The following is a 26,884-nucleotide window of genomic DNA, read 5'->3' as shown; positions in this document are numbered from 1 at the left end:
ATGAAAAATGAATTCCATTACGAGGGAGGGAGGGAGGGAGAGCGAGGGAGGGAGGGAGAGCGAGGGGGAGGGAGAGCGAGGGGGGAGGGAGAGCTAGGGAGGGAAGTAGAGCGAGGGAGGGAGGGAAGGAGAGTGAGGGAGGGAAGGAGAGCGAGGGAGGGAAAGGAAGGCAGACAGAGGGAGGGAGACAGAGGGAGGAAAGGGGAGGGAGAGGGAGATAGAGGGAGGGAGAGCGAGAGGGAGGGAAAGAGAGGGAGAGGGAAAGGGAGGCAGGGAAAGGGAGGCAGGGAAAGGGAGGGAGAGCGAGGGAGAGGGAGGGAGGGAGACAGAGAGACGGAGGGAGACAGAGGGACGGAGACAGGGGGAGAGAGGGAGGGAGGTAGACAGAGGGAGGGAGGGAGTCAGAGTGAGTGAGACAGGAAGAGAGGGAGTGAGAGTAAGAGCGAGTGAGACAGAGGGAGAGATGGAGAGATGGAGACAGAGGGAGAGATGGAGACAGAGGGAGTGAGAGGGAGTGATAGAGTCAGAGGGAGTGATAGAGTCAGAGGGAGACAGAGAGTCAGAGGGAGACAGAGAGTCAGAGAGGGAGAGGGAGAGAGGGAGGGAGAGAGGGAGGGAAGGAGAGAGAGAGAGAGAGAGAGGGGGAGTGAGAGGAAGAGGGGGAGAGGGAGAGAGAGAGAGAGATGTGTGTCTATGCTGGGTCTGGTGGCTCAGTAGACGAAGGCGTCCGCTGCAGGGACCTATGATCAACCTCATGGTCACAGTTTTTTTTGTTGCTCTAGCCCCGCCCCTTCCCCACTGACCCCGCCCCCACCGGTGCGGCCCTCGGACACAAACCACACTGTAAATTTGGCCCCCGAGAGAAAGTTTGTGAGTACCCATGCGCTAAATGTTTGAAAGGAAACCCATGCGTTATGAGGATGTGGAGTCAATCGCTGCAGCGGCCTGCAGGCTGCACATTGTCCAATAGCTGGTACACCTGAGCTCCTTCAGGGTGTAACTTGAGGGGACTTGGGTTTCAAAAAGGCATCATTTAAGCCCACAGTGTGAACTTGACAGGCTGTAATCAAACACACACTGTCTGCCCAGGAGGCAGCCCGGCTCCCTCCATCCGATCATATGCACACCGCAGTATGACAGGCAGCTGGGAAATATGTGGGGTTCTCATGGAGCGAATTTAGGATCCGAAGAAGCCAGTGGGCCGTGGTTCACGGAAATAGTAGCTGTGTGTTGTGTGCACGTGTTTTGCTCTACTTTCACATAAACTATATTTTGCACAGATTTTAAAATGCGTGATGTTGGTGAGAAGTTTACGATTGGGATTTTTTTGTGGCGGGGAGGAGCAGCGAGGCTGGTGAGGGAGGAGCGGCGATGCTCCTGAGTACTCTCGCAAAGCCTCGGGACGGGCTGCTAGTTTTATAATACATGGGAGCCTGCAATCCGTGTATACAAGCCAGTGTTTAATCTGCTTATTACAGTGGAGCTGTGACACTTCTAGTCACCTTTAATAAAGAAATGGCTTAGCTGATCTACTGTAATAAGTTAATATACTTGAGTTATGTTGTTACAATTCTTATTGCAAGAGCCAGCAGTTAAGGTGAAAGGCAGAACATGTACCATTATTACAACTGCAGTTTAAACTTGGTATACAGGAACTGGCTTTTCCTTCTTCTGATACTTTTTTCCAAAAATGAAAAGGGATCAGTGAAAAGGAGATATTTATTGCAACATGTTTTGCTTTTTTCCCTGGCAATAGGTCATTATCGAAAAAACCATAGGTCATTATCGGAAAACCAGAATTTCTGCATGCTTCTACAAAATGTGAACCACAGAATGTTTTCATCTGATTTACATTAAACTGATTGTAGTCTATATTTTCAAAGAATTACTAACTGCTTTTTGGTGCGTTTAATTTTGTAATACAGATTGTGATTTTATACTTCATGTCTGCAGTGAACATGAAAGAGCAAGACACGGATAGCGGGAAAGGTGATGCTGTGACCATGTAAACTCATTAATACCCAACTCTCTAAATATATAGAGGATCACCATCTCCTAGATGAGACCCAATTTGGGTTTCGTAAAGGCCATGGCACCGAGACTGCTTTAATTAAAGCGTCGGCAGACATTAGAATTATTATGGATCAGGGAGGAGCAGCAATACTCATTCTGCTGGACCTCTCAGACCGTTCTAATCGACCGTGTCACTAGCTCGGGCATCCAGGACAAGGTCAAAGAATTGCTGCAATCTTTTTTCTCCAACCGCACTTAGTCAGTTCACTTGGGCAAATTCCACCCTGCCCAACTGGCTTTACCATGTGGGGTCCCTCAAGGCTCATCCCTGAGACCGACACTTTATTAATATCTATGTGTCGGACCTAGCCAGAGTCATACAGGCTCACGGGATGGGCCTTACCTCTTACTCCGATGATACTCAGCTGGTGCTGGCTATAAACAACAATGGAGAAAGGATCGCAGCTAATTTTCAGGAAGGCATGCTTGCCATCAGCAGTTGGATGGCCAGCAATTGCCTTAAATTAAATTCTGAGAAAACAGAGGTCATGACCTTTGGTAAACTATTTCCTTGCTGGTCCCAAACGTGGTGGCCCCCTTCCATGGGCCCTCCACCCATTCCAGTTACGAAAGTCAGAAACTTGGGCGTCACATTTGACGATCAACTTTCCTTTGTTTCACATGCTAATTCAGTAGCCTCAACGTCGTTTTACAAACTACGTATGATTAAAAAACTTCTGCCATTCCTCCTCCTGAACGCTGGTAAAACGCTAGTCAGTACCTTGGTGACGTCTTCTATTGATTACTGCAATGGAATGTTTGCGAATGCTCAAAAAAAGGTCATTCAAAAACTTCAAACAGTTCAGAATGCAGCTGCTAGAATTTTATCAAGAACACCTAAATTCAAAGGCATCTCCCACATTATCAAGAACTATCACTGGCTGACAGTAAAGAATCGGATAAAGTTCAAAACACTCTGCATTGCCTTTAAAGCATCTCATAAAAATGGACCAGAATTCCTAATAAATCATCTAAAAATTCACATGCCCAATAGAGCACTCCGGTCATCCACTGCTCTACAGCTAAAGGTCCCACGTACGAAAACAGCTTCCTGGGGCGACAGAAGATTCGTGGTCACCACGGCTAAACTTGGAATACCATCCCATTGGAGATTAGATCTTGTCAATCTCTGCTTACTTTCAGAAAGCTGATCAAAACTTGGCTGTTTAATCGATAAACGCTTTCCGGGTCATCTATCTACTGCTGTCCGTAGCGCCGAGACACCCCAGGGTAGTTGTGCGCTTTACAAATCTCAATAAATAAATAAATAAATGTACTATAAGCAATAAAATACCTTCCTCCTTCGAGTTCAATGGCCCTAAATAGGAATTTGACCTATGGCCTTGTTCCTCTATATCGTCACATAATTCCTCAGTGACTTGCAATATCCTTATAATGTACAGCAGAGGGTATTTTATCCCACATAAAAAATCTCTATTTTCACTTATGTTATTAGGTTTGAGCTTGAATATGCTAGTAGAAGATCTAGAAACAATTAAAAGAATAGGTAGAGAGCTTTTTGATTACGTGTAGAGAAGGAGTCAGGTCAATTCAAGTAGCTTTATTTAGTATATAAAGTAAAGTAGCAGAAATAACAGGTGAGTGCCAGGGAAGGTTGGACCATCGGTGCTTGGGTGGTTTGATCAGAAACATCTAAACATAATTTTAGATCCCAATAGCAAGGAAAAGGTTTTGATCTTGGATGAGTGCAGTAAATTGGGTGATGTAATGTGCAAAACCTTTCCTAAAGTTTTTGGTAAAGAGCTGGGAATGTTAAAGGGCTTTGAACACAAAATAGTGCTAAAAGCAAATGCTGAAAGTGCATAAAGTGAGACCAATTCCTATGTTAATTAGGGAAGAAGTCAAGAAGGAGTTACAAGATTTACTGTCCAAGGGAATAATTGATGAAGTGGAAACATCGGAATGGATTCCTCCGATTGTGATCGCGCGAAAATCCAACGGCAAAATTCGGCTATGCATTGATTTGCGCCATTTGAACAATAATATTATAGTTGAGAAGTTTCCATTACTGAAAATTAATGAAATGGTATCTTCATTAAGGGGTTCTACATGGTTTTCAACAATTTATCTCTCTGTCGCATACCACCAGGTGGAATTAGAGCCTGAATCTAAGAAACCTACGGCATTCATCACGCCTTTTGGTTGCTACCAGTTTAGGCGTATGCCGTTTGGGCTGGCGTCAGCCGCAGCTGTCTTCCAGCATCTTATGCATAGAATATTTGGGGAGATGGATATGGTTTCATTCTTTGAGGATGATATTTTAGTGGCGGCAGTGAATAAAACTGAACATGATTCAATGTTAGAACAAGTTCTTGAGACATTACAATCGGCTGGGTTAACTGTAGAATTGTCGAAATGTAAGTTTGGTCAAAGAAGTGTGTCTTATTTAGGTCACATTATTAGTGAAGAAGGTGTCAGGCCTAAACCTGCAGTGGTAGAAAATATCGTAAAAGCAGCTGCACCAACCACTAAAGAGGGAGTCAGAGCGTTTCTTGGCATGGCTGAGTATTGTGCGAAGTTTATAAACAATTTTGCTTCCAAAGTATATAACATTCGCAATCTACTTAAGAAAAATACAAAGTTTGAATGGACTAAGGCATGTGAGGATGAATTTGTACAGATCAAGGCTGATTTACAGAATGTGCATGCGTTAGCAAGTTTTGATCCCAACGTTGAGTGTTTATTAACCACAGATGCTAGCGATAAGGGTCTGGGTGCGGTATTATCACAGAAGGATTTGAGTGGCAAAGAAAGGATAATTTTATTTGCTTCTAGAGCACTCTCCCCTGCTGAAGGGAGGTATCCTAATATAGAGAGGGAGGCGTTACATTTTTGTTAACGCCGTTCCAAAAAAAAAAAAATAATAAATTAGGAAAGATGTCCATGTTGAGGTCCAGTTTCCCTCGTCGCCAATTTGTAGAGAAGGAGTCAGGTCAATTCAAGTAGCTTTATTTAGTATATAAAGTAAACTAGCAGAAATAACAGGTGAGTGCCAGGGACGCAGCAACAGGTTCCGATGTTCCTTTACAACTCAATAAGAATTAGAATAGTCCACCACCATACATTCTACAAGAATGGTATCACAAGCATTTAAAGCAACACACCACAAAATAGATAACTAACAACATAACATTACGGTAACAAAAAAGAAAGTAGTCATTCTTTTGCACCTCAGGCTTCGATGGTGAGAAAAATGAAGGCCTGCTAGAAGTCTGACACCATGTGCTAGAAATGTGTTAACCTCTGGCTCAGTAACAAGATTCATGCATAAGAAACTAGTCCAAGGTATCCACACTCTCTTTCATCTAAAATTGTACACCTCATGTCAAAAGAAAAATACTTTAGTTAAAATTCCTAATGTTTTTACACTGCTGTATTTTCTCTTACAGATCCCAAAAGAGGTATGTCTTGTGTGATGCCAGTGGAGTCAGCAGTTGGAGGAAACCAGCAATTATGGTTGTGAGCACAGTTGTTTCTCAGGAGCTATCAAAACAACAATGCTAATTGGTGTTTTTATATTAAATCAGACCCAAGGTTAACTATCCATTTTGCCAACTAATCCCCGTGAAGTGATAGCTGTATGTATTTATGATTTTATTGCACTTCTTTACCAAGACATCAACCACCTTTCAGCTGTAGTATAACTAGAGACTAAGGGTCTGATTACGAGTTTGGCAGTCTTCCCGCAGGCCGCCACCTGAGTGCCCCGAAGGAAGACCACTAAACCCGTAGTCAGACCACCCGCCATATTATGGGTTTAATCTTGGTGGGCGGCCAGTGCTGCTGGCGGTCCACGGTGGTGACGTTCTAAGGCAGAAAGGAAAGCCTTAGAAAGGTACTGCGGTGAGAGCGCTGCAGCACGTCCCTGCATGGGAAGAAATGCACCATGATGTGCATTTCTTCCCGTGCAGGAACAGAGGATGCAGAAATATAGTGAGCACACTATGTACCCCCCTGCATTCACCCCTATGCACAGAGGCAACAGGGGGTCCTGTATGGGCCCCCTGAGTTGTATCTCCACCATCCTTTCCATGGCAGGCTCTACACAAAGAATCAACAATAAAACAAGCATGTTTGTTGTTAGTCCTGCAGCAGAAGTGTACATGTGTGCAAGCAGCAATTGCTGTGACCAGTGTGTTAGGGGTAAGGAGACATAAAGTGCACAGGTCAGAAATCTGAACAACATGTAGAGAGGTGGAAGACTTCCAATCCAGGAACACTTAAGACCACGAAGACTATATTTACTGTGCCACGTGATTCTCCTCTTCCCAACCACTCACTGTGGAGTCACCTCTTGGTCAGGCGGTGTTTGCTGGCCCAATCATGTTTGTTCATGTGGTGACACCCTGGTTGTCGGTATCCGATAAAACACCCAGTCACAAACCAGTTTTTACTCTCCTGACCCATGGCCTAGTTTACCATGGTGAATGTACCGTACACCCTCAGTGAAGCACTCGCCTTCTTTACACCACCACCTCCATGACTCAGGTGTGGGAAGTGATAACCTGTATAATAAACACATTTTAAATTGGAATCACTGTTGATTCTTGGCGTCTGCAATATTGACTTGGTGCCAATGCACGCAGTGACACCATAGAGGCTTGGCTGGGTGTTTCTCCTAATGACCCTGCCAATATGACCTTATTTATTTGAGATTACAGACCAGTGAAGTCTTTGACATTCTTTTATGGAATTAAAGTCTTGATAAAATGCGTCCTTGAAATCTTTACATTTTGCACCTACTGTTTTCAGCATAGAGTTCTGTTCTTAGCTATATTAGATTTTATTGGAAGCATTTAAAAAGTGTGATCTTTGACCCCAAAAAGAAGGGGAGCACTGGGAGTAGCAATAGGGTATGAATCCAGCAAGTGAGTATACTGAGACTTGCAGGTATGTTTACATTGTGAATTGATGACAATAAGTGCAGACAAAATACAGCGAGGATCGTAAAGACAGCATCACAGTTGGGTAAGACATGGGCAGATTGAAAGCAGTCTGTGATGGTAGGAAGATTGTGAGAGGGGGGATTTGATTAATTTTTTAAACAATACCACTGAATAATCAAATCTGATTTGGTCCATAACCAGAAAAAACTTATTGGTGTGTTGAATATTCTTTGTGAGTATCTTGGATTTCTTTCCATTCGAGGGAAGGTGCTCGTCTTTGCGCGATGCCCCCGAGCATATTCTCTGTAGAGGCTAGGGACACGCAAAGATTTTGCTATAACTTATTCTTGCAGTACTCTTAATTTTCAAGGGGCCTTATCACAGAGGTAAGCTTATACATGAGTGAATTTACTCGTGTAAATTTGCCCTTCTACTTTATACTAAATTAACTATTTTGGGCTATTCACCATTTATGGGTGTAAATTTACTACAAAGTGTACACTTACATGTCTCCAACCGGAGCCAAATTTATGGGAGATATCACGTTGTTAATGTGTAGGAAAAAAGTTACTAAGGTTTTTTACTACAATAAAATATTTGTTAAATATTAATGATAATTGTTTGTATATATGTATTTTGAATGTAGGACAAAATAAAAAAGAGAGAACAATATTAACCTATTTTTTTATTAAATATTCAATTAAACATAAAAAAATTAAAGTCAAATTATTTTTTAAGATTTATTTGAATACCACCTAAAGTAAAATATTTATATTTATTTATTGCATAGTAACAAATCACTAAACAACTATGTAGAATTAAATTTTAAAACATTTTTTTAAATTAATTAGTCGCATTTATTTCCAAATTTAAAAAATGTTATTAAAATGGTTATACAAGAATTATAATTATTGTTTATTTATACATACATATTTAACATTTAATTAAATGTTTATATTTTTAATAAGTGAAAAAAGTACATTATATTTGACATTATTTTCTGTGGGGTGGATATCCATTATTTTCTATGGGGGTGTGTTGCAGTACCAGTGGCTGGCCATAAGTATTGCTGGACTTACTCACGGTCTGAACTGGAGTATATTTATTACTATTTTGGGTCATTGTTGGCTGCAGTATCTTTAGAAGTACAGGTTGTAAATAGGAAAAGACTTACTCTTTTGTGTGTATGCATCTCCCTCTGTAAACCCCTCCTTAGCCCTCCTTTGACTTCCCAAAGACCCTCCCATTTAGTAGTAAGTATTCTCCATTTTCCAGCCACTCCCCCTCTCCCTCTCACATTTACTACTAAAATGGGGAACACATGTGCAGAGATCTCTGTTATCAGGGCGAGGATCTCTGCACATACAAGATTGGAGAGCTGGAGGTGGAGACCTCATCACGTAGCTTTGTGAGTAGCATTTTGTAGTGAGTGAGTAGTACTGTTGCGCTACTACTAAACATAATACAAAATGCAGTTTGTGAAAAGGCCCCCAAGAGTAAGCCAGGAGTACATCGGGAGTACTTCTTGCTTACTCTAGAAATTCATCAGTAAACAAGGACTACTACAAAGGTTGTGAATCGTGTTGAAAGAGTCAGGTTTACGTATGTGGCATGTTTCATAGAAAACACAACTTACTTGGAAGCGGAGGGAGTTGGAGAACAGCCTGAAAAAAGAGTCCCATCCGCACACAAAAAGAAACATCAAAAGAAAGAAGAGAAAAAGGTGCAAGGTAGTATGAAAGGGTGACACAAATCACGATGGAAGGGCGAAAGGATGAAGGGGTGAATGGATGGAAGGATGGAAGAATATACAGATAGAGACGAATGAAAGGGTGAATGGATGACAGGACAGATAGATGGGTGCAGTGTGGCAGTGGCTTAGCAAAGGATCCAGGATAGGTCTAGTCATTGACCTTTTTGTTTTCTGTGATTTTGAAAGCGTTATCCATTACTCACTGAAATCTACTGTGAACAAATACTCCTTCAACTGTATTTAGTTTAAATATAATTTTTTGTCAAGGATGTATATTTGTTATTTTTGTCCCCCAAAACAGTTTGAAAATCACACAGAGGTCCATTTAAACCGCGACTTCTTCATGAGGAATCAGGCGGCGGCCCGGTCCGATACCTACATCAACCTGCGGGAGGTCTCCAAGCGCCTCAAGCTGCCCGTGGGGCAGTACCTTCTCGTGCCATCCACTTTTGAGCCCTTTAAAGATGGAGATTTCTGTCTACGAGTCTTCACGGAGAAACAGGCCAAAGCAATGTAAGTCGTCAGCAGCATCTGGGAACAGATGCACCACTCAGTTTAGTGGCCATCTCAAAAAAGTCCTCTTTTGAGGCTGTCGTCTCATTTCCTTTGTATTTTGTCATCATACCAATGATAAATACTGAATTGCATATTGGGGCTATGGAGCAATATCATGTGCTTAATTTGTTTAGGTACTTAACCTTATCGGTGCTCATGACGAGCTGAGCTCGTCATAACGGCTCCAATGCTTGCACGCAGGGATAATTACCCCGCTGTGCTGAGCGTTCTACACAAACGGGTGTGGCCGTGACAAGCTCAGCTCGTCATGAGCACACGAGCACCGTGCTGCGTGACGAGCTGAGCTCGTCACGAGCACCGAGGCGCTGTGCGCGCCCCCCGCCCCCTAGCACAGTGGGGGAATTACCCCAGCTGCAAAGGGGTTAAGATGCATGAGTAGTGCAAACTGAATCAGTTCTAACAGCAAGGAGGTCAAGACCAGCAGCTGGAAAAGAAGAGCTGACGTAAAGTTCGGGACAGAAGGACCTATTTAAGGCTGTGCTTTATGCCAGTTTAGAGAGGCTGCCATCAGAAGCACATGTATATGAGTAGATGGGACCAGGTTGCTTTTGGGAAGAGCTCTGAGAACTTGAAAGAGTACTGGCTAGGTGGATCTCTTTCATCAGCTGTGTGACGACATCACTTAACACATGCAGATGTTTTCATACTAGTTTATCACACAAAACACCCAGGGCTCCTTGACTGCAGGATCCCAGTCCACACTCAGGTACCAGACTCCACTGTTCTTGACCTTTCGCAATCGCCCTCGAGACTGACGTCATTCTTTAATGGGATATTTTCTCACCATTTGGCATGATTAACATTTTAGAACAACTGAATACCCTATGCAAAGCTTGTGCTAGAGGTAGCCATCTTTCTGTGCAGATGTGTCTAAAATAACTCACAACCTGTATAGGTGAGGTAAAGTTGGCTTACAACCAATTGAATGATGTCTTGGTTGCGACCATAACAATCATTCGGGCTGATCATTGAGATGACATCAATTGCTTGGTTTCAATAACGTGATTAGGGTATTCCGTCACCAGTGAACTTGAATTTGGTTGCCCAAGGAGCTTCCAGGGTGTTAGTGGTGAGTAGCTGTATATACACAAAGGCATTTTGTAGTACATAAAGCAGTGCTCCCGTGGTATTCTTTTACATACTCTTATATGCCTTTGTGAATGGGCTCCAAAACATCTAAAACAGGAATAAAAATGGAATATTCTGGAACATTCATATACAGTTAATGTAAATAGGTTGGACAATACGTTCTTTGTACTTTTACTAATAGGGAGTTGGTGGTTATGGGGCCAATTCACAAAAGCATGCAAGAGTACATAAAAGAAGATTCCTGCAGTACTTCTACTCGTACTCATAAATGCTCTTGTGAATTGGCCTCATGATTTCCCTCAAAGTGGATCTGCCTTTACACCAATAAAGCAGATTGACACTTCCCCAACTGCCTTCAAGCCCTCAGGACTGGTCTCTTGCTGACCTAGTGCTGCTTCGAAGCATGTGATCACCCCCAATTCCTCCTTCCCCTGTCAAGCCTGGTGCTCCCTCAGCAGAGCAGTGCCTTTTTAACAAATAAAAAATATTGCTTGAAGTTAGTTGTGCATCACACCTACTGTTTTGTGGACGCAAATGGCTGCCTCACAGTAGCACGTGTGAAAGCGGATATTACACAGAATTTGATCCTGGGCTGAAATGGCACCCTGCCCACACTGTTAGTGTCATACCTGTCTGTCCTTGTATTACGGTTGGATGACACAACCACGCTTTCCTTTCCCACGCATTCCTTAACAACGCAGGCTGAACAACGAATGCGTCTGACCCACGCATTCTATTTACAATGCAAGTTGTTACAGTGACTTGCTTTAGGGGGGCGCTGGACTTTGGAATAGTATAATTTATTATTCCAACTCCCATCCCTGTAACAGTAGGGAAAGCTGTGGACTTTTAAGTCCAACACCACTTTATCTAACACATGTCGTTGTAACGACTTACGTTGTAATTGAAATGCGTGTTTCAGACGCATTCCTTGTTCCACCTGCTTTGCAAAGGCAATACGTTGTTCAGATTTCGTGGTATTTGTTGATTACCTTGTATTATCCATAAACATTGGTGATCTGCTGTTGCTCTTAGCTTCTCATCTCAATGGATTGAGGGAGCATCAGCTGATTTAGCATAAGGAAGAGATGAAGGTTGCAGAATTAAAAAGAAGATGGGTCTGGAGCATCGCACCCTAGCTGTCGGAGCTCAGTGTAGCACGCTGTGATGTTAGTGTGCTAGAGACTGGCTATCTAGAATGATGTTGCAAGCGATCTGTACACGATTACACATAATTGGTAAAGATGTACCCTTTCACAGTAGAAGCTCCTGGAACAAACATGAGTGATTAGCATGAAGTAGGCAGGCAGCACTGACATGTGCCTATATGTTTGAACCCTGCTGAAGTTACCCGCGGCAGCACATGTGGAGTCGGATCCATACACTGGAATGAAACATGCGCAGAACTTTACTTTGTATAGAAAGAATGAGGCTTCTGCGCCTTATAGAATTGGAGGTGACACAATGCGAACCAACTCTCTCTGGGCAACAGTTAATCCGCTGCTAGCAGCCACAACTTGTATCCACAGTTAATCCGCTGCTTGCAACTATGATAATCGTTTAACCACAGTTAATCCGCTGCTGGCAACTATGATAAACTTTTAGCCACAGCTAATTTGCTGCTGGCAACTATGATAAACTTTTAGCTACGGTTAATCCACTGCTGGCAACTATTATTAATCGTTGAACCACAATTAATCCACTGCTGGCAACTATTATTAATCGTTGAACCACAATTAATCCGCTGCTGGCAACTATGATACACTTTTAGCCACGGTTAATTTGCTGCTGGCAATCATGATAAACTTTTAGCCACAGCTAATTTGCTGCTGGCAACTATGATCAACTTTTAGCCACGGTTAATCCACTGCTGGCAACTATTATTAATCGTTAAACCACAATTAATCCGCTGCCGGCAACTATGATACACTTTTAGCCACGGTTATTTTGCTGCTGGCAACTATGATAAACTTTTAGCCACAGTTAATTTGCTTCTGGCAACTATGATAAACTTTTAGCCACGGTTAATCTGCTGCTGGCAACTATGATAAACTTTTTGTAACCATGAATCTTCTGCTGGCAATCATTATACATTTTTATCAATGATTATTCTGCTGCTAGCAGCCATGACAAACTTTTAGCAATGGTCATTACACTGCTGGCAGCCATGATAAACAGTAGGCCCACAACTCCAGGGACCACAGACAAGACACAGCTATAGCAATAAAGCTGGTGAGAAGGGTTGCATTGGACTACAGATCACTTGAGAACCACAAGGGCAACTAGAGAGCCTCAGAATAATTTCACAGTTTTGTCACTTTATATGAAATTTCCATTATTTGAAATATAAACTGTGTACAACTTCGTTACCAGATGATAATATTTTCTTTTTATTTTGTCTTTCAGGGAAATTGGTGATGTAGTCAAAGCCAAACCATATGAGGTAAGCACCAAATTGCTAAAACCAGCTGACATTGCATTAGTACAACATACCCACGCCCTCTAGCTGGCATCACATATGGCAGAAAAGCTATATGAGGATCATCACAGAAGGTTTTGCTCTTATGTAATGATTGCTTCTGCTTACTCTTGTTCCTTCTGCTGTTGTAACATCAAGGTAAGTTCTTGTGTGAACCAGCCAGGCCCCTGGGAGTCATACAGGCAAACAGCACCCCCCTCCAATAATGGGAATCAAGAATGGTCATTCATCAAATTACCAGGGGAGATATCATCAGTGGCGGCTTGCATGTCCAGACAGTGATAGGGAACATAAAAACATAAAAAATAAAAGACACTTACCTTTTCTATGAGAGCGACGTCCTCCTCGATCCTTCTCTCCTCGAGGCAAGCAGGGTCCTGACTCCCAAGCTAATCCTAGCACTCTTATGCAACATGACAGCAGCGCTAAGATTGGTGGTAGCGGCTTCTATCGGTGATCACAAGAGCACTAGAGGCCTTTGGTTTCTCTAACCCAGCTGTCTTAAGGCTGCTGGGTTAGAGAGGTTTAAAATGAGCATGCTTGGCTGGCCATTGCAAGACAGCCGGCCTAAGAGGTATGCGCATTTTAAACTCAAGAGCACAAAGCTCCCTGCTGCAACTCAGCAGCAATGACCCACCCCATCTTGACAGCTAGTTCGGTATTTGTCGGTTTCTGAAAAATAAAATGGTAATAAATAAACTTTATTACCATTTTATTTTTCGGCTGTGGCCTGGAGGTTTTGTTTGTGGATCAACACTCCCTCCGCTCATCCGGAGGAGCTGCCCCTGGATATCATGCGCTCTATGGCCCAATGACTTCACTGGTTCGGCCCCTTATACCTCCCTTAGACACTCAAACGTTTCTTATCTGAAACTAAATAAAGTTCAAAGGGCTTTAGAAGCCCAGTTTCCTATCTGTTCCTGTGGCCCCTCCCATCATGGCTCCTGAGACCAGTGATGGCTACAGCAGTGCTCAGAGGGACCGAAGATGATACCTCTAGCGCTCTCCAGCTGATGTCCATGTGTGGCATGATTGCTACGGTAACATGTGAAAATGAAGACTAAAAAAACTGTGATCCAAGAGATCCAAGAGCAAGCTGAGCTGAATTTAGAAATCTGAACCAGGTTAAAACTAACCCTGGGATGTATTAATATCTGGTGTGCATTTTGGCCGTTGGTGTTAATACGTTTATATTGTTGTAATTGCGATTCTCCTATTAACATGACCAGAGAATCTGGATTTCATTAAAGACACAGAGGCTAACATTATGTATTAATCCTTTAATGCAACTCACAAGCAGCCGCTTACAACATAAAAGAAGAAATAGAATGCAGTGATAGCATAACAACCATATAAACCATGAGCAACAACAAAGCTGCCTCTTTTAAATGTAATGAAGCAAGGACATAAACAGGAACTTCAAGATGAAACTTGGGCTGGAGAGCGAAGAAGAAGGGAAACGAAGAGAAGACCAGGAAAATCCGTTATGACGAGCTATCTGAAAAGAAAGTAAAGCATTAGAAATGACCTTTGCAAAGAAAAGGTGCATATTGTAAACAAAAAATTAAATATTCAACAATCATGAGAATATAAATAAGTAAGTACTCCTTCCAAGGGAGGGACGGGTGGGATAATGTTAGCCTCCGTGTCTTTAATGAAATCCAGATTCTATGGTCATGTTAATGGGAGAATCGCAATTTCATTACAAGACAGGAGGCTACATTATGCATGTTGGTAGCCTTGAAGAACAACGTCGGACATATGTTCAATAGGTTTACAATAATGATGAGCAAAAGTAGAGGCATTGGCCAATCAGCAGCTTTAAGGATAGCATCCAACTTACCACCAGACCAGAAGGACTTGCTAGCCACAGCACCTCTGAGAGAATGTGCTTGAAATTTGGAAAAGTCAATACCAGCAAAGCTCATAGCAAACTTAACCCATCTGGCAATAGAACAGGAAGAGATAGGTTTAAAAGGTTTGACAAAAGAAATGAGAAGTTGATTGGCATCAGTAGGGCGAAGGTCTTTCATTCTAGAATCATATTCTTTAATACAATCAACAACACAAAGCTTTTTGCAGTAGTCAAAACGAGAGTAAAAAAATAGAATCTGACATGGTTTTAGTTCTTCTAAGGATTTCAAACTTAACACCAAACTGTCATAAAATCTATTATAAATATCTAGAGATTTAACATCAGATACTCTACGACAAGAAATCAAGCATAAAAGAGAAGCAAGTTTAATGGAAAGACATTTCCTGTTAAGAAGAGAATTATCTGGCCATGAGCAAAAAAGGTCAAGCATACGGTTAACGTCCCACAAACATTGGTATTTAGGTCTAGGAGGTCTTCTTAGCCTAATACTCTTTAAAACTCTACAAATAATAACATTCTTACCTACCGTCTTACAGTTGACAAGAGAATGTCTGGCGGAGATGGCTGATCTATAACAATTAATCGATCTATAGGAGAGGCCATTGTCGAACAGTTCAACAAGAAAGTTATCTATATAGACAATAGGAGCCTCCACGGGATCCAAGTTCCTCTCCATGCACCAACGAAACCATTTTCTCCAGATGTTATTATATCTGTAGTGAGTCCCTGGAGCCTAGGACACTCCGAGGAGAGTGAGAGCTGATGACAAAAGTCCAGACAACTCGTTAGATTGCCTGACACCTTCCAGGCAAGAAGGTTCAAATTCCCTGAAAAAACTAGGTGGTGATCTTCTCCGTTTGCGTTTAGAACCAGACCTTTCGTTGCAGGAATCAAGACGGGAATGTCGCACGAAATTTCCAAAGTTGTGGGGAACCACGCCTGAGAGGGCCAGAAAGGAGTTATCAGGACCAGAGAGCATTGATCCTGTCTCACTTTTTGAAGAACCCTCTGAATCATGGCAAAGGGGGGAAAGGCATAAGGGTGAAGAAGGGACCATGACTAGAGAAAGGCGTTCACTGCAAGAGAGCCCGGGTCTGGCATCCAGCTGAAATACTGGGGAAGTTGGAAAGTCAATCTGCTGGCGAAAAGGTCCACATCGAATGGACCCCAAAAAAGAAAAAGAGAATTGAAAACGCTCACGTCGAGTTTCCAATCGCTGAAATCTTGAAGGAATCTCGAGTTCCAATCTGCGGAAAAGTTGGATTTCCCGGGGAGATATTCTGCTCTCAGAGAAATTTTATGTTCTAAACAGAACATCCAAAGTTTCCTGGCCAAATTGGAGAGGTCTGCTGACCTCGTTCCACCAAGGCCGTTGATATAAGAGACTGCGGAGATGTTGTCCATCTTCAGAACAACTGATCTGCCCTGAAGAGAGTGTTTGAAACTCATAAGGGCATAAAGGCCAGCAGTTAGCTCTAAAAAGATTATATGATTGGAGGACTCGGAATGAGACCAGACGCCGCCTGTGTCCTGGTCGAGGAGGCGAGCTCCCCATCCATGAAGGCTGGCATCTGATTCCAAGACAAAGTCCGGAGACGACCCGAAGATAGCTCTTCCATTCCATGCGTCCAAATTGTCCAGCCACCAAGACAGTTCCTGTCTTGCTTGTTGATCTAGGGTTATAAGGTCGCCGTACCACAGGCCAGATCTGAAGGCATTGGCTTTCACTCTCTGGAGAGCACAATAGTTTATTTATTTATTTATTTATTTCAACGGTTTTATATAGCGCTACTGGACCCAAGAGTATCAGAGCGCTTTACAAGGATGGTGAACATAATGAGATAAATTAACAATTAAGCGAAAAAGAGTCACAGTATGATAATGCATTCAACAGGGCTAAGGGGGCAAAGAAACAGAGAGATAAAATTAAGTGGAAAGTGAATATTAAAAGTTAGGAGAGAGAGGGGGTGAAGAGAGGGGGAGTGAGAAAATGAAGGGATTGAGAGGGGGTGGGAAGAGGTCCAGGAAAGATAGCTTGAATCGAAGAAGAGAGTAAGCCCAGAAGTCTGGCTTATTCTCAGAGAGTAAGGGACTGCTGTTTTAGAGCGAACCTGATCTCCCTTCGAATCTTGGCGATCTTCTTGCTGGGGAGCAGAAGGAGACATTTGGAGGTGTCTATGGTGAAACCTAGGAACTCTAGGGATTTGGAGGGTGTGAGAATGGATTTTTCTCGGTTTATAATGAAGCTAAGATCTTCTATTAGATTCATGGCAATTCTGAGATCTTCCAAGAGTTGGGAGTGAGTCTGGGACAAGATGAGAATATCGTCTAGGTAGATAATGAGGCGGATTCCCTTCGCTCTCAGGAGAGAAACAATTGTCCTCATGATCTTGGTGAAGTGTTTGAGTCTTCCCCCGACCCTGGGAGGGGAAGAAGGGGAAGGAAAACTTACTTGGAGGGTTGGTGTTGGTAAATCCTCGGAAAGAGAAGCCTCTGCCGTGAGTACCTCTTCCTCTCTGAGAGTAGAATTGTCGGTTGGAGGGGTGGAAGCCCCTGCCCGCAGCACCTCTTCCTCTATTGGATGAAAAGGGCCGGTAGTTTCCGCAGCCAGAAGAACGGCCCCTTCTTCCGGCCTGACCGAAAAGGTTAGTGGTGAAGACGCGCCTCATATTATTTTGGGCCTTGTCTAGGGCAGTGAAGGTAGAGACGTACTTCCCTATGGTCTTAATCATATCTTCACCAAAGAGGAGACCCTTGGGTTTATTAGAAGGCTCCTTTTCGGCAAGGTCACCCAGCTTAGGGTTAATCTTATTAAGGATGGTCTTCCTCCTTTCAATATTAAGGCCAGAATTAGCATTTCCGAGCAGGACGATAGCTCTATGGCTCCAACCTCTAATAAGATTAGTGTCAAGTGGGGAGTTAGAGATATAGGATTCCTCAGCCAGGTCGAGAATTTTGGTAAGGGGGCCGAGAACATCAAGAAGACGATCCTGGCAGCCTTTAAGAGCTCTCTCGAGGCCTTTTCTGGGATCTTAATCTTTACCCAGTTTGAACAAAAATTTAATGAGGTCAGGATCGAGGTTGGTAGTCTGGCAGACCTTGTCTTCGATGCAGGGTCTCGGGCATTCGGATCTTAGGGTATTACGTGTCTCTCTTTCTAGAGAATTTCTCAGCCATCAAGTGATAAATTTGGCGACATGATCATGGGGAAACCATTTAGAACTATTAGGGCTGGAGATGTTATTAGGGGAAAACATTTCGCCACCCAAAGGGTCGAAGATGGCATCTCTAGAGGAGGGAGAGGAGTCAGCCTCGGAATGGATATTAAAGTCCAAGTCATTCAGATCCTGGTCATCCAGGTCAAGGGCGAACTCGTCATAAGGGTCTTTGAAGACTTCGTCTTCATCCGAATCAGAGCCTGCATCGTCATGTGCACTATTAACAATTGTGTCGCGAGGGACACCCGCCAAATTCGTGCCGCTAGGGACACCCATTCTAGACGTGTCGCGAGGGACACTAGTACCTTTTGAGGCGCGAGGGCCTCCCATAGAACGTGAGGTGCTAGGACCTCCCAGGTCAAGTGAGGTGCTACGACCTCTAATAGTGCCTTCACAGTGCTTCACTTTTTTGGAGGATTTAGAGCATAAAGCTTCAGTATCACAGGGAGTGTCGTCAACTTGTAGGAATGGTCTCTTGGACGACATGACTTCCTTCAGAGTGTCCATCATGCAGGACCTCATCTCCTTTTGTAAAAAGATCTTAAAGGAGTCATTGGCGTGGTTAGGGGAGCTAGCAGTAGCGTCATCTGACTCCAGATCAGACATGACGGGTAAGTAAGTTAACAGCTTATTAATGTAAGGATAGATAAAAAAAGTTAACTTATTAATAAGGCTCTAATAAATGCTCTATATTATTTTTATTTTATATTATATATATATATATATATATATATATATATATATATATATATATATATATATATATATATATATATATATATATATATATATATATATATATATATATATATATATATGTTTTTATTTTTATTTTTTATTTTTTATATTAAGGTATTATTTTTTATTCGTTTTAATAACCAAATATAATATTCATTTAAAGTATTTAATATAAAAAACGAATGGGTGCTTAATAATTATCAATATAATAGATGGAGGATATCCAGAAAGGTAAAACTAAAAAGGAGGAAAAAGCTCCTTAAATATGCGGAAATAAATGAGCAATTGAACTTGTGGAGGTGGCGGAAGAGATTAAAGGCGAAAAAGCACAAGAGGGAACAGCTGAAAGACCTCTCTGGCAGCGACTGGCAAGCTCGATGCAACTGACGCGCTCGAGCCAGCCGCTGCGGGAGGATCAGAGGAGAGAACCTTAGGAGGCAGGGCGCGCAGCGCCGCCGCTGCCAAGGCTTGTTCCTTGACAGGGAAGGAGAGACGAGCGCGAGGAAGGGCGAGCGCGATCAAAATGGTGAAAGTTAATTAAAATCACCTAGAGGGTAGGGAGGAGACAAGGGCGTATATTTCACCCAAGCGCTCAGGATAGAAGCGTGCCTAACGTGGAATAGAGGTGCATTAAAAGTACGGCGGAGCGTTCCGAGGACAGGGGTGAGCCCACACAAGCCCGCAACTGTGAGGAGGGGAGCGACAACCATAAATTGGAAGTCGACTGGGTGGGGGTGAGGAGGGTATGGGGAACCGAAACAAGGGCGGAAAATTTGTCAAAAGGATAGAGGTAAACTTAATCCTATTAAACATAGTAGTAATAGGAAAAACATAGGAAAAACATCAAGAATGAGAAAGTAAGCAGCAATAATATCAATGTCAATATCAACAAATAATATCAAGTAATATGTGGCTTAAGGTAATGGAAAAGTAAGAGAGTAAGGAGTGTCAACTTATCTGCTTGGGAGTTGCATTTAAAAGAGGCAGCTTTTTTGTTGCTCATGGTTTATATGGTTGTTATGCTGTCACTACATTCTATTTCTTCTTTTATGATGTAAGCGGCTGCTTGTGAGTTGCAATAAAGGATTAATGCATAATGTAGACTCCTGTCTTGTAATGAAATCTATAGTTTTCAGTGTATTTGTTACATAGAATTGCCTTCTACTGCCTGAAAATAACTAAATTGCAGTCAGAATTGAGGTAAAATATGAAGATTGTCTTAAATTGCCCTTCATGGTCTGAGTCAAGTGGTCTGTGGTAAGGCAGAGCTATATCTCTAAACCCATTACATTTCAAAGGTCCTAAGTATGTTATTGAAACTTAATATAGCGCAGTGAATCGCCCCTGCAGGAGTATCTCCCACTAAAATGCAGTCCCAGAGGAGAGATGAAAATAAGAAATACGGTAAAAAAAAGCCAGGTTTTAAGTATTATTTGAAACTAACAAAATCAGAGCAGACGCAAATATGAAACCAAAGCCTGTTCCAATGAAAAGGGCGCAGGAATGAGAAGGATCGACCGCCACGTCTGACTGTACGAATGTGACGTGGGCAGAGCAAGAATTGATCCTTGGATCTCAAATTTCTGGTGGGCCGATAGCTTGAGAGCTTGTTTTGAAGATATTCTGGGCCTTTGCCTGAAAGAGATCTAAATACCAGGCACAGAATCATAAAGATCACTTGCTTCCTAATAGGAAGCCAACACAGTGATCCAAGAGTAGGTTCAGAAGAGGTGCGAGGTGGAAGCTTGAGGACAAGACGGACTGCGATGTTCTGAACTACTTGTAGTCTTGACAGGAGAGAATCATTAGCCGCTGCAATTAGGGGAATTTCCATAATCTAGGTGTCTAACCACAAGCACCTGCTTGAGATTCTTTCTTGCGTGGAGAGGAAGCCATTGAAATACTCTTCTCAACATGCCCATTATCCAAAAATAGGTGCTACATGTATATTTCACCTGCTCTCTCATTGAGAGGCTGTTGTCAATTAAAATGCTTCGGCTTCTGACCACCTTTTTGGGTTGAGGATGAGTGCCTAATTCAGGTGGCCACCAATCATTCGTCCAGTAGTCATGAGCCTTACCAAACCGTAGGTACATTTGGGCTATGTTAAATATGTTTGACAACTAGCATCAAACATGTTGACAATTAAATAGGCAGCACATAGGGACTTCAAGTCCAATAATTGAACAAAAGGTTGAAATAACAAAATGCAGAAGCTGCTGAGAAGTGTCCCTCTGAATCTAAGAGCACCAGATTCTCGAAGCTATTTGTTATCCTAAGATGCAGCATTTAAGCCGGTCCTGCCCAAGAGAAATTTGGACATCAGGGTGAACTTTATGAGGGAGCAAATCTACTACTAGCAGAGGCACTGGAGGCGTTCCAGAATGGATCAAACTGTCAAAACTGGTCAACACCCACAAACTCGCAGTTTTGTCTGCATTCTTCAATTTTTACAAGTATTCTATCTCACGTAGATGTACTGAAAGATAGAACTAAATGTGCATTCTGGTTTTGACTGAGAAGGGAAACACCTCCCTGGAACACGGGAAAAGCTTTCTCCGCAGTGTTACATTTTTCACACATGAGAAAGAGATAATGGGGCATATTATCAAGAAACGGCGTTAAAATTATTGCCACTTTAGCGGCAGAAAACTGCCGCTAAAGCGGCGATAATGGGCTTGATAATATGCCCTTGAGAATTCTAATAGAAGACAATGTTCTGGTGTCAACATAGGCTTCTATTGGAATTCTCAAGGGCATATTATCAAGCACATTATCACTGCTTTAGCAGCAGTTTTCTGCCGCTAAAGCGGCGATAATTTTAACTCCTTGCTTGATAATATGCCCCAATGTTTCTAAGTGCATTTGCATAAAATATCTAATACAGAACTGTTCACCTGGATATATCTATATCTGTCAATCGTTACACATGCAAGTAGTCCGGGGAATCTGCAACAATCGTAGAGTCTCATGAGCCTCTCTGAATTTGTACTAAATTCCACAAAAAGTCTGACATTTTCTCAAAAGTAGATGTAAGCACATCATCTCAATGATATGGGATCCCACAAATATCTCATCCTCAAGATAACACCAGAGATTCTTATTCATCTCTATGGACGGCATCCAGGCTGATTGTGACACAGTTAGCATGTGGTCACATGTCTAAGGCTTGAAGCTCACCAGCTCTACCTACATAAATGTACAAACCATATACTAGTTTCAGTACAGCCAAAACACCCTTACCTTCTCCTGTATTATTGCAATGGCAGCATGGTTTTAGCTATAGCTGCATTAAGAAAGGAGAGACCCAGCTCTACACAATCAGAGCTCATTAGAAGCATTACAGAACACAAATAAGATAGCACAAAAGTATAGCAATTTGTGTTTGTCCTCTGCTCTTTATCACTGTCTTAAAACAATATATAACTAAGCCATGTTCACAACAGGTCAAAAAGATTGAGCTACTGCGACATTACTATATATATGGGATCTTTCATTTAAAAAATAAATGGTTTAATCAAATTTAACCCATGACTCGCTAATCTGCAAACCAAACCTCAAAAAAGTTAGGTTTCGCAGGACATAAAACCAAGTGCATCTGTATTTTCAGGTGCAAATAAAAACCCACAATGAGCTCAGGAAACAAACACAATTATTTAAGGTCGAACTGTAGCATCTGAGAATTTTTACTTCAACCAGGCAATGTGATAGTGGAAAGAAGGTGCTTAGCACTGCTGTCTCAATCACAACAAGTGTGTCTGTTGTTGGCTTTGAGACCAATATAGCAGACTGCATTACAGGTCTCAAAATGAATCACATGCACAAAATATGCAATACTGCTCTTAGAACCAGTGATACACACATAGTTTTTTGTCTTTAACAAAAAGGGGATACAGAGCCAGATGCACAGAAATACTGGTAGCAATAAGTGATCAATTACCAATTTTTGTGACCAATATTAATTTTGTGATCTGTCCTTTGTACTATTAAGCTGGATCACAAAATCTCCACTCAGATGGGGTCACAGAATGATCTGTCTAATTAATATTAGGTCGTGGTCACCTATGGGATAAGATCAAATTATCATGATACAGAAGCCTGCCGTCCCCATGCCATATATGGCCTCGGTAGTAGTGTTACCCCACAGACCAGATTCATTAAACATCTTTCTGACAACCAGGGCGCTGTGAATTTTAAGGAGTCTCAAGCCTAGGTGCATGTTTTATGTTATAGGAGGTCATACTTAATGCTTCCCTCACACCCACAAGACTTTGCTTAACTATGAATCTTCCCTTTTGGTTAAGAGTTTGGAAAGAACTGTGTTCAGGAAGAATACATATAATGATTGTCTAGTGTTTTGCTTGTAATTTCAGAGCTGGTTTGCATGGTATGTCATTTGAATGGTGCACAATCTGCTGTTATTATAGTCCTGGGCTGTGCGCTCTCTGGGAGGTGCTCTTCACACAGGTCTAAGGTTTCTATCACCAACAAGACTCCAGATCACCTGTGAAGATAAGACCAGGGTGTCCTGTCCTGGTCTGTGCTGGATGGTTATTAATGTCTTATTCAGTGAGCTGAGGGTGGCACTGTGGTATTCATTGAGCCGCAGGTTGCAATGTCATATTAATGAAGACTGAGGTGGCAATGTCTTATTATTCAAACCTAGGATGGCAATATCTTATTCAGGGAGTCAAAAATCGCAATGTCTCAGTGACAGTCACCAAGTCTATAGTAGCAATGTCTTATTAATTGAGTCCAGAGTGGCAATGTCTTAGTCATCAAGCCTATAGTGGCAATGTTTTTTTCACTGAGTCCAGAGTGGCAATGTCTTGGTCATCAAGCCTATAGTGGCAATGTCTTTTTCACTGAGTCCAGAGTGGCGATGTCTTAGTCATCAAGCCTATAGTGGCAATGTCTTTTTCACTGAGTCCAGAGTGGCAATGTCTCAGTCATCAAGTCTATAGTGGCAATGTCTTTTTCACTGAGTCCAGAGTGGCGATGTCTTAGTCATCAAGCCTATAGTGGCAATGTCTTTTTCACTGAGTCCAGAGTGGCGATGTCTCAGTCATCAAGTCTATAGTGGCAATGTCTTTTTCACTGAGTCCAGAGTAGCGATGTCTTAGTCATCAAGCCTATAGTGGCAATGTCTTTTTCACTGAGTCCAGAGTGGCGATGTCTTAGTCATCAAGCCTATAGTGGCAATGTCTTTTTCACTGAGTCCAGAGTGGCGATGTCTTAGTCATCAAGCCTATAGTGGCAATGTCTTTTTCACTGAGTCCAGAGTGGCGATGTCTTAGTCATCAAGCCTATAGTGGCAATGTCTTTTTCACTGAGTCCAGAGTGGCGATGTCTTAGTCATCAAGCCTATAGTGGCAATGTCTTTTTCACTGAGTCCAGAGTGGCGATGTCTCAGTCATCAAGCCTATAGTGGCAATGTCTTTTTCACTGAGTCCAGAGTGGCGATGTCTCAGTCATCAAGTCTATAGTGGCAATGTCTTTTTCACTGAGTCCAGAGTGGCAATGTCTTAGTCATCAAGCCTATAGTGGCAATGTCTTTTTCACTGAGTCCAGAGTGGCGATCTCTTAGTCATCAAGCCTATAGTGGCAATGTCTTTTTCACTGAGTCCAGAGTGGCGATGTCTTAGTCATCAAGCCTATAGTGGCAATGTCTTTTTCACTGAGTCCAGAGTGGCAATGTCTCAGTCATCAAGCCAGTAATAATAATAATACTTTATTTGATTTAAAAATATCATAAAAGGGTGGGCTTACCACCATGCAAACAGCGTATACATCATAAAAAACACAAAATCAACTTTAAACGGAGTTAAAAACTGCATGGTATGTCATTTGAATGGTGCACAATCTGCTGTTATTATAGTCCTGGGCTGTGCGCTCTCTGGGAGGTGCTCTTCACACAGGTCTAAGGTTTCTATCACCAACAAGACTCCAGATCACCTGTGAAGATAAGACCAGGGTGCCCTGTCCTGGTCTGTGCTGGATGGTTATTAATGTCTTATTCAGTGAGCTGAGGGTGGCACTGTGGTATTCATTGAGCCGCAGGTTGCAATGTCATATTAATGAAGACTGAGGTGGCAATGTCTTATTATTCAAACCTAGGATGGCAATATCTTATTCAGGGAGTCAAAAATCGCAATGTGTCAGTGACAGTCACCAAGTCTATAGTGGCAATGTCTTATTAACTGAGTCCAGAGTGGCAATGTCTTAGTCATCAAGCCAGTAGTGGCAATGTCTTTTTCACTGAGTCCAGAGTGGCAATGTCTTAGTCATCAAGCCTAGAGTGGCAATGTCTTTTTCACTGAGTCCAGAGTGGCAATGTCTTAGTCATCAAGCCTATAGTGGCAATGTCTTTTTCACTGAGTCCAGAGTGGCAATGTCTTAGTCATCAAGCCTAGAGTGGCAATGTCTTTTTCACTGAGTCCAGAGTGGCAATGTCTTAGTCATCAAGCCTATAGTGGCAATGTCTTTTTCACTGAGTCCATTGTGGCAATGTCTTAGTCATCAAGCCTAGAGTGGCAATCTCTTTTTCACTGAGTCCAGAGTGGCAATGTCTTAGTCATCAAGCCTATAGTGGCAATCTCTTTTTCACTGAGTCCAGAGTGGCGATGTCTTAGTCATCAAGCCTATAGTGGCAATGTCTTTTTCACTGAGTGCAGAGTGGCAATGTCTCAGTCATCAAGCCTATAGAGGCAATATATTTTTCACTGAGTCCAGAGTGGCAATGTCTTAGTCATCAAGCCTATAGTGGCAATGTCTTTTTCACTGAGTCCAGAGTGGCAATGTCTTAGTCATCAAGCCTAGAGTGGCAATGTCTTTTTCACTGAGTCCAGAGTGGCAATGTCTTAGTCATCAAGCCTATAGTGGAAATGTCTTTTTCACTGAGTCCAGAGTGGCAATGTCTTAGTCATCAAGCCTAGAGTGGCAATGTCTTTTTCACTGAGTCCAGAGTGGCAATGTCTTAGTCATCAAGCCTATAGTGGCAATGTCTTTTTCACTGAGTCCAGAGTGGCAATGTCTTAGTCATCAAGCCTATAGTGGCAATGTCTTTTTCACTGAGTCCAGAGTGGCAATGTCTTAGTCATCAAGCCTATAGTGGCAATGTCTTTTTCACTGAGTCCAGAGTGGCAATGTCTTAGTCATCAAGCCTATAGTGGCAATGTCTTTTTCACTGAGTCCAGAGTGGCGATGTTTTAGTCATCAAGCCTATAGTGGCAATGTCTTTTTCACTGAGTCCAGAGTGGCAATGTCTTAGTCATCAAGCCTAGAGTGGCAATGTCTTTTTCACTGAGTCCAGAGTGGCGATGTCTTAGTCATCAAGCCTAGTGCAGCAATAGCTTATTCACAGAGTCCAAAGTGGCAATGTCTTAATCAATAAGCCTATAGTGTCAATATCTTATTCATGGTGTCCAGAGTGGCAATGTCTTAGTCATCACGCCTAGGGTGGCGGTGTCTCACTCACGGAGTCCAGAGTGGCCATGGCTTATTCACAGAGTTCAGAGTGGCAATGTATTATCCAGCACGCCTAGGGTGCCAACTTCTTATTTACTGGGCTGTGGTTGTGCATTTATACTCTGCGTTACTTTCATGGTGACAGCTGATTGACAAGTCACTGCACTGCCTCACTTGTTTCATGAAATGTTTGGACTGCTTTTACGCCTGCTGCTGGTGCATATTACCGGTATCCTGTGAGGACGCCCCAAACTAACACTGTTTTTCTTCCACAGCCGCACGAATCTGACACCATCGATGACAAAGAGTTCAAGAGTCTGTTCCAAAAGTTGGTGGGACAGGTAAGTGGATCAGAAGAGAAGGGTCAGTAAGAAACATTTATGTTTAAAGGAGCTTCAGTGGAGCGTAATGTTACCACCAGCAGTGTGTTTTCATAGCGCCCGAAATGGAAAGACATTTACGGCTATCTATGGGAAACAATAACAAGAAGAAAAAAATGGTGGGATTTCTCCCTTACCCAAAGTAGCTAATGTCAGGACTCAATAAAGAAAGCACCAATATCCAGAACAAATTTGTTCTATTTTATTATCCTTTCATTTCACTGCAGATTTGTGGACATTTCACAGCGAGGCAAACACCGACACACTCTTGATGCCGTGTTTGCCCCTTGGTGATTGCTGTCTTTTAACAGGGGTGCCCCTGCTCCCA

At 42.5% G+C, this 26,884-nt stretch overlaps 1 protein-coding gene across 2 annotated transcripts in view; it reads left to right on the top strand.

Annotated features, from left to right (window-relative positions):
• CAPN8 (calpain 8) overlaps positions 1-26,884 on the top strand; it is a 204,115-nt gene that overhangs the window by 135,998 nt on the left and 41,233 nt on the right. For both annotated transcript variants that reach the window (XM_086927961.1, XM_086927960.1), the window contains 3 exons: positions 9,035-9,246; positions 12,805-12,841; positions 26,452-26,517. In XM_086927961.1, the coding sequence (XP_086784087.1) occupies positions 9,035-9,246; positions 12,805-12,841; positions 26,452-26,517 (315 nt within the window). The remainder of the gene's footprint in view (positions 1-9,034; positions 9,247-12,804; positions 12,842-26,451; positions 26,518-26,884) is intronic.

This window comes from Lissotriton vulgaris, chromosome 6 (genome assembly GCF_964263255.1).
Source record: "Lissotriton vulgaris chromosome 6, aLisVul1.2, whole genome shotgun sequence".
NCBI classification, from domain to species: domain Eukaryota; kingdom Metazoa; phylum Chordata; class Amphibia; order Caudata; family Salamandridae; genus Lissotriton; species Lissotriton vulgaris.
This window is presented reverse-complemented; position numbering and strand designations above follow the sequence as displayed.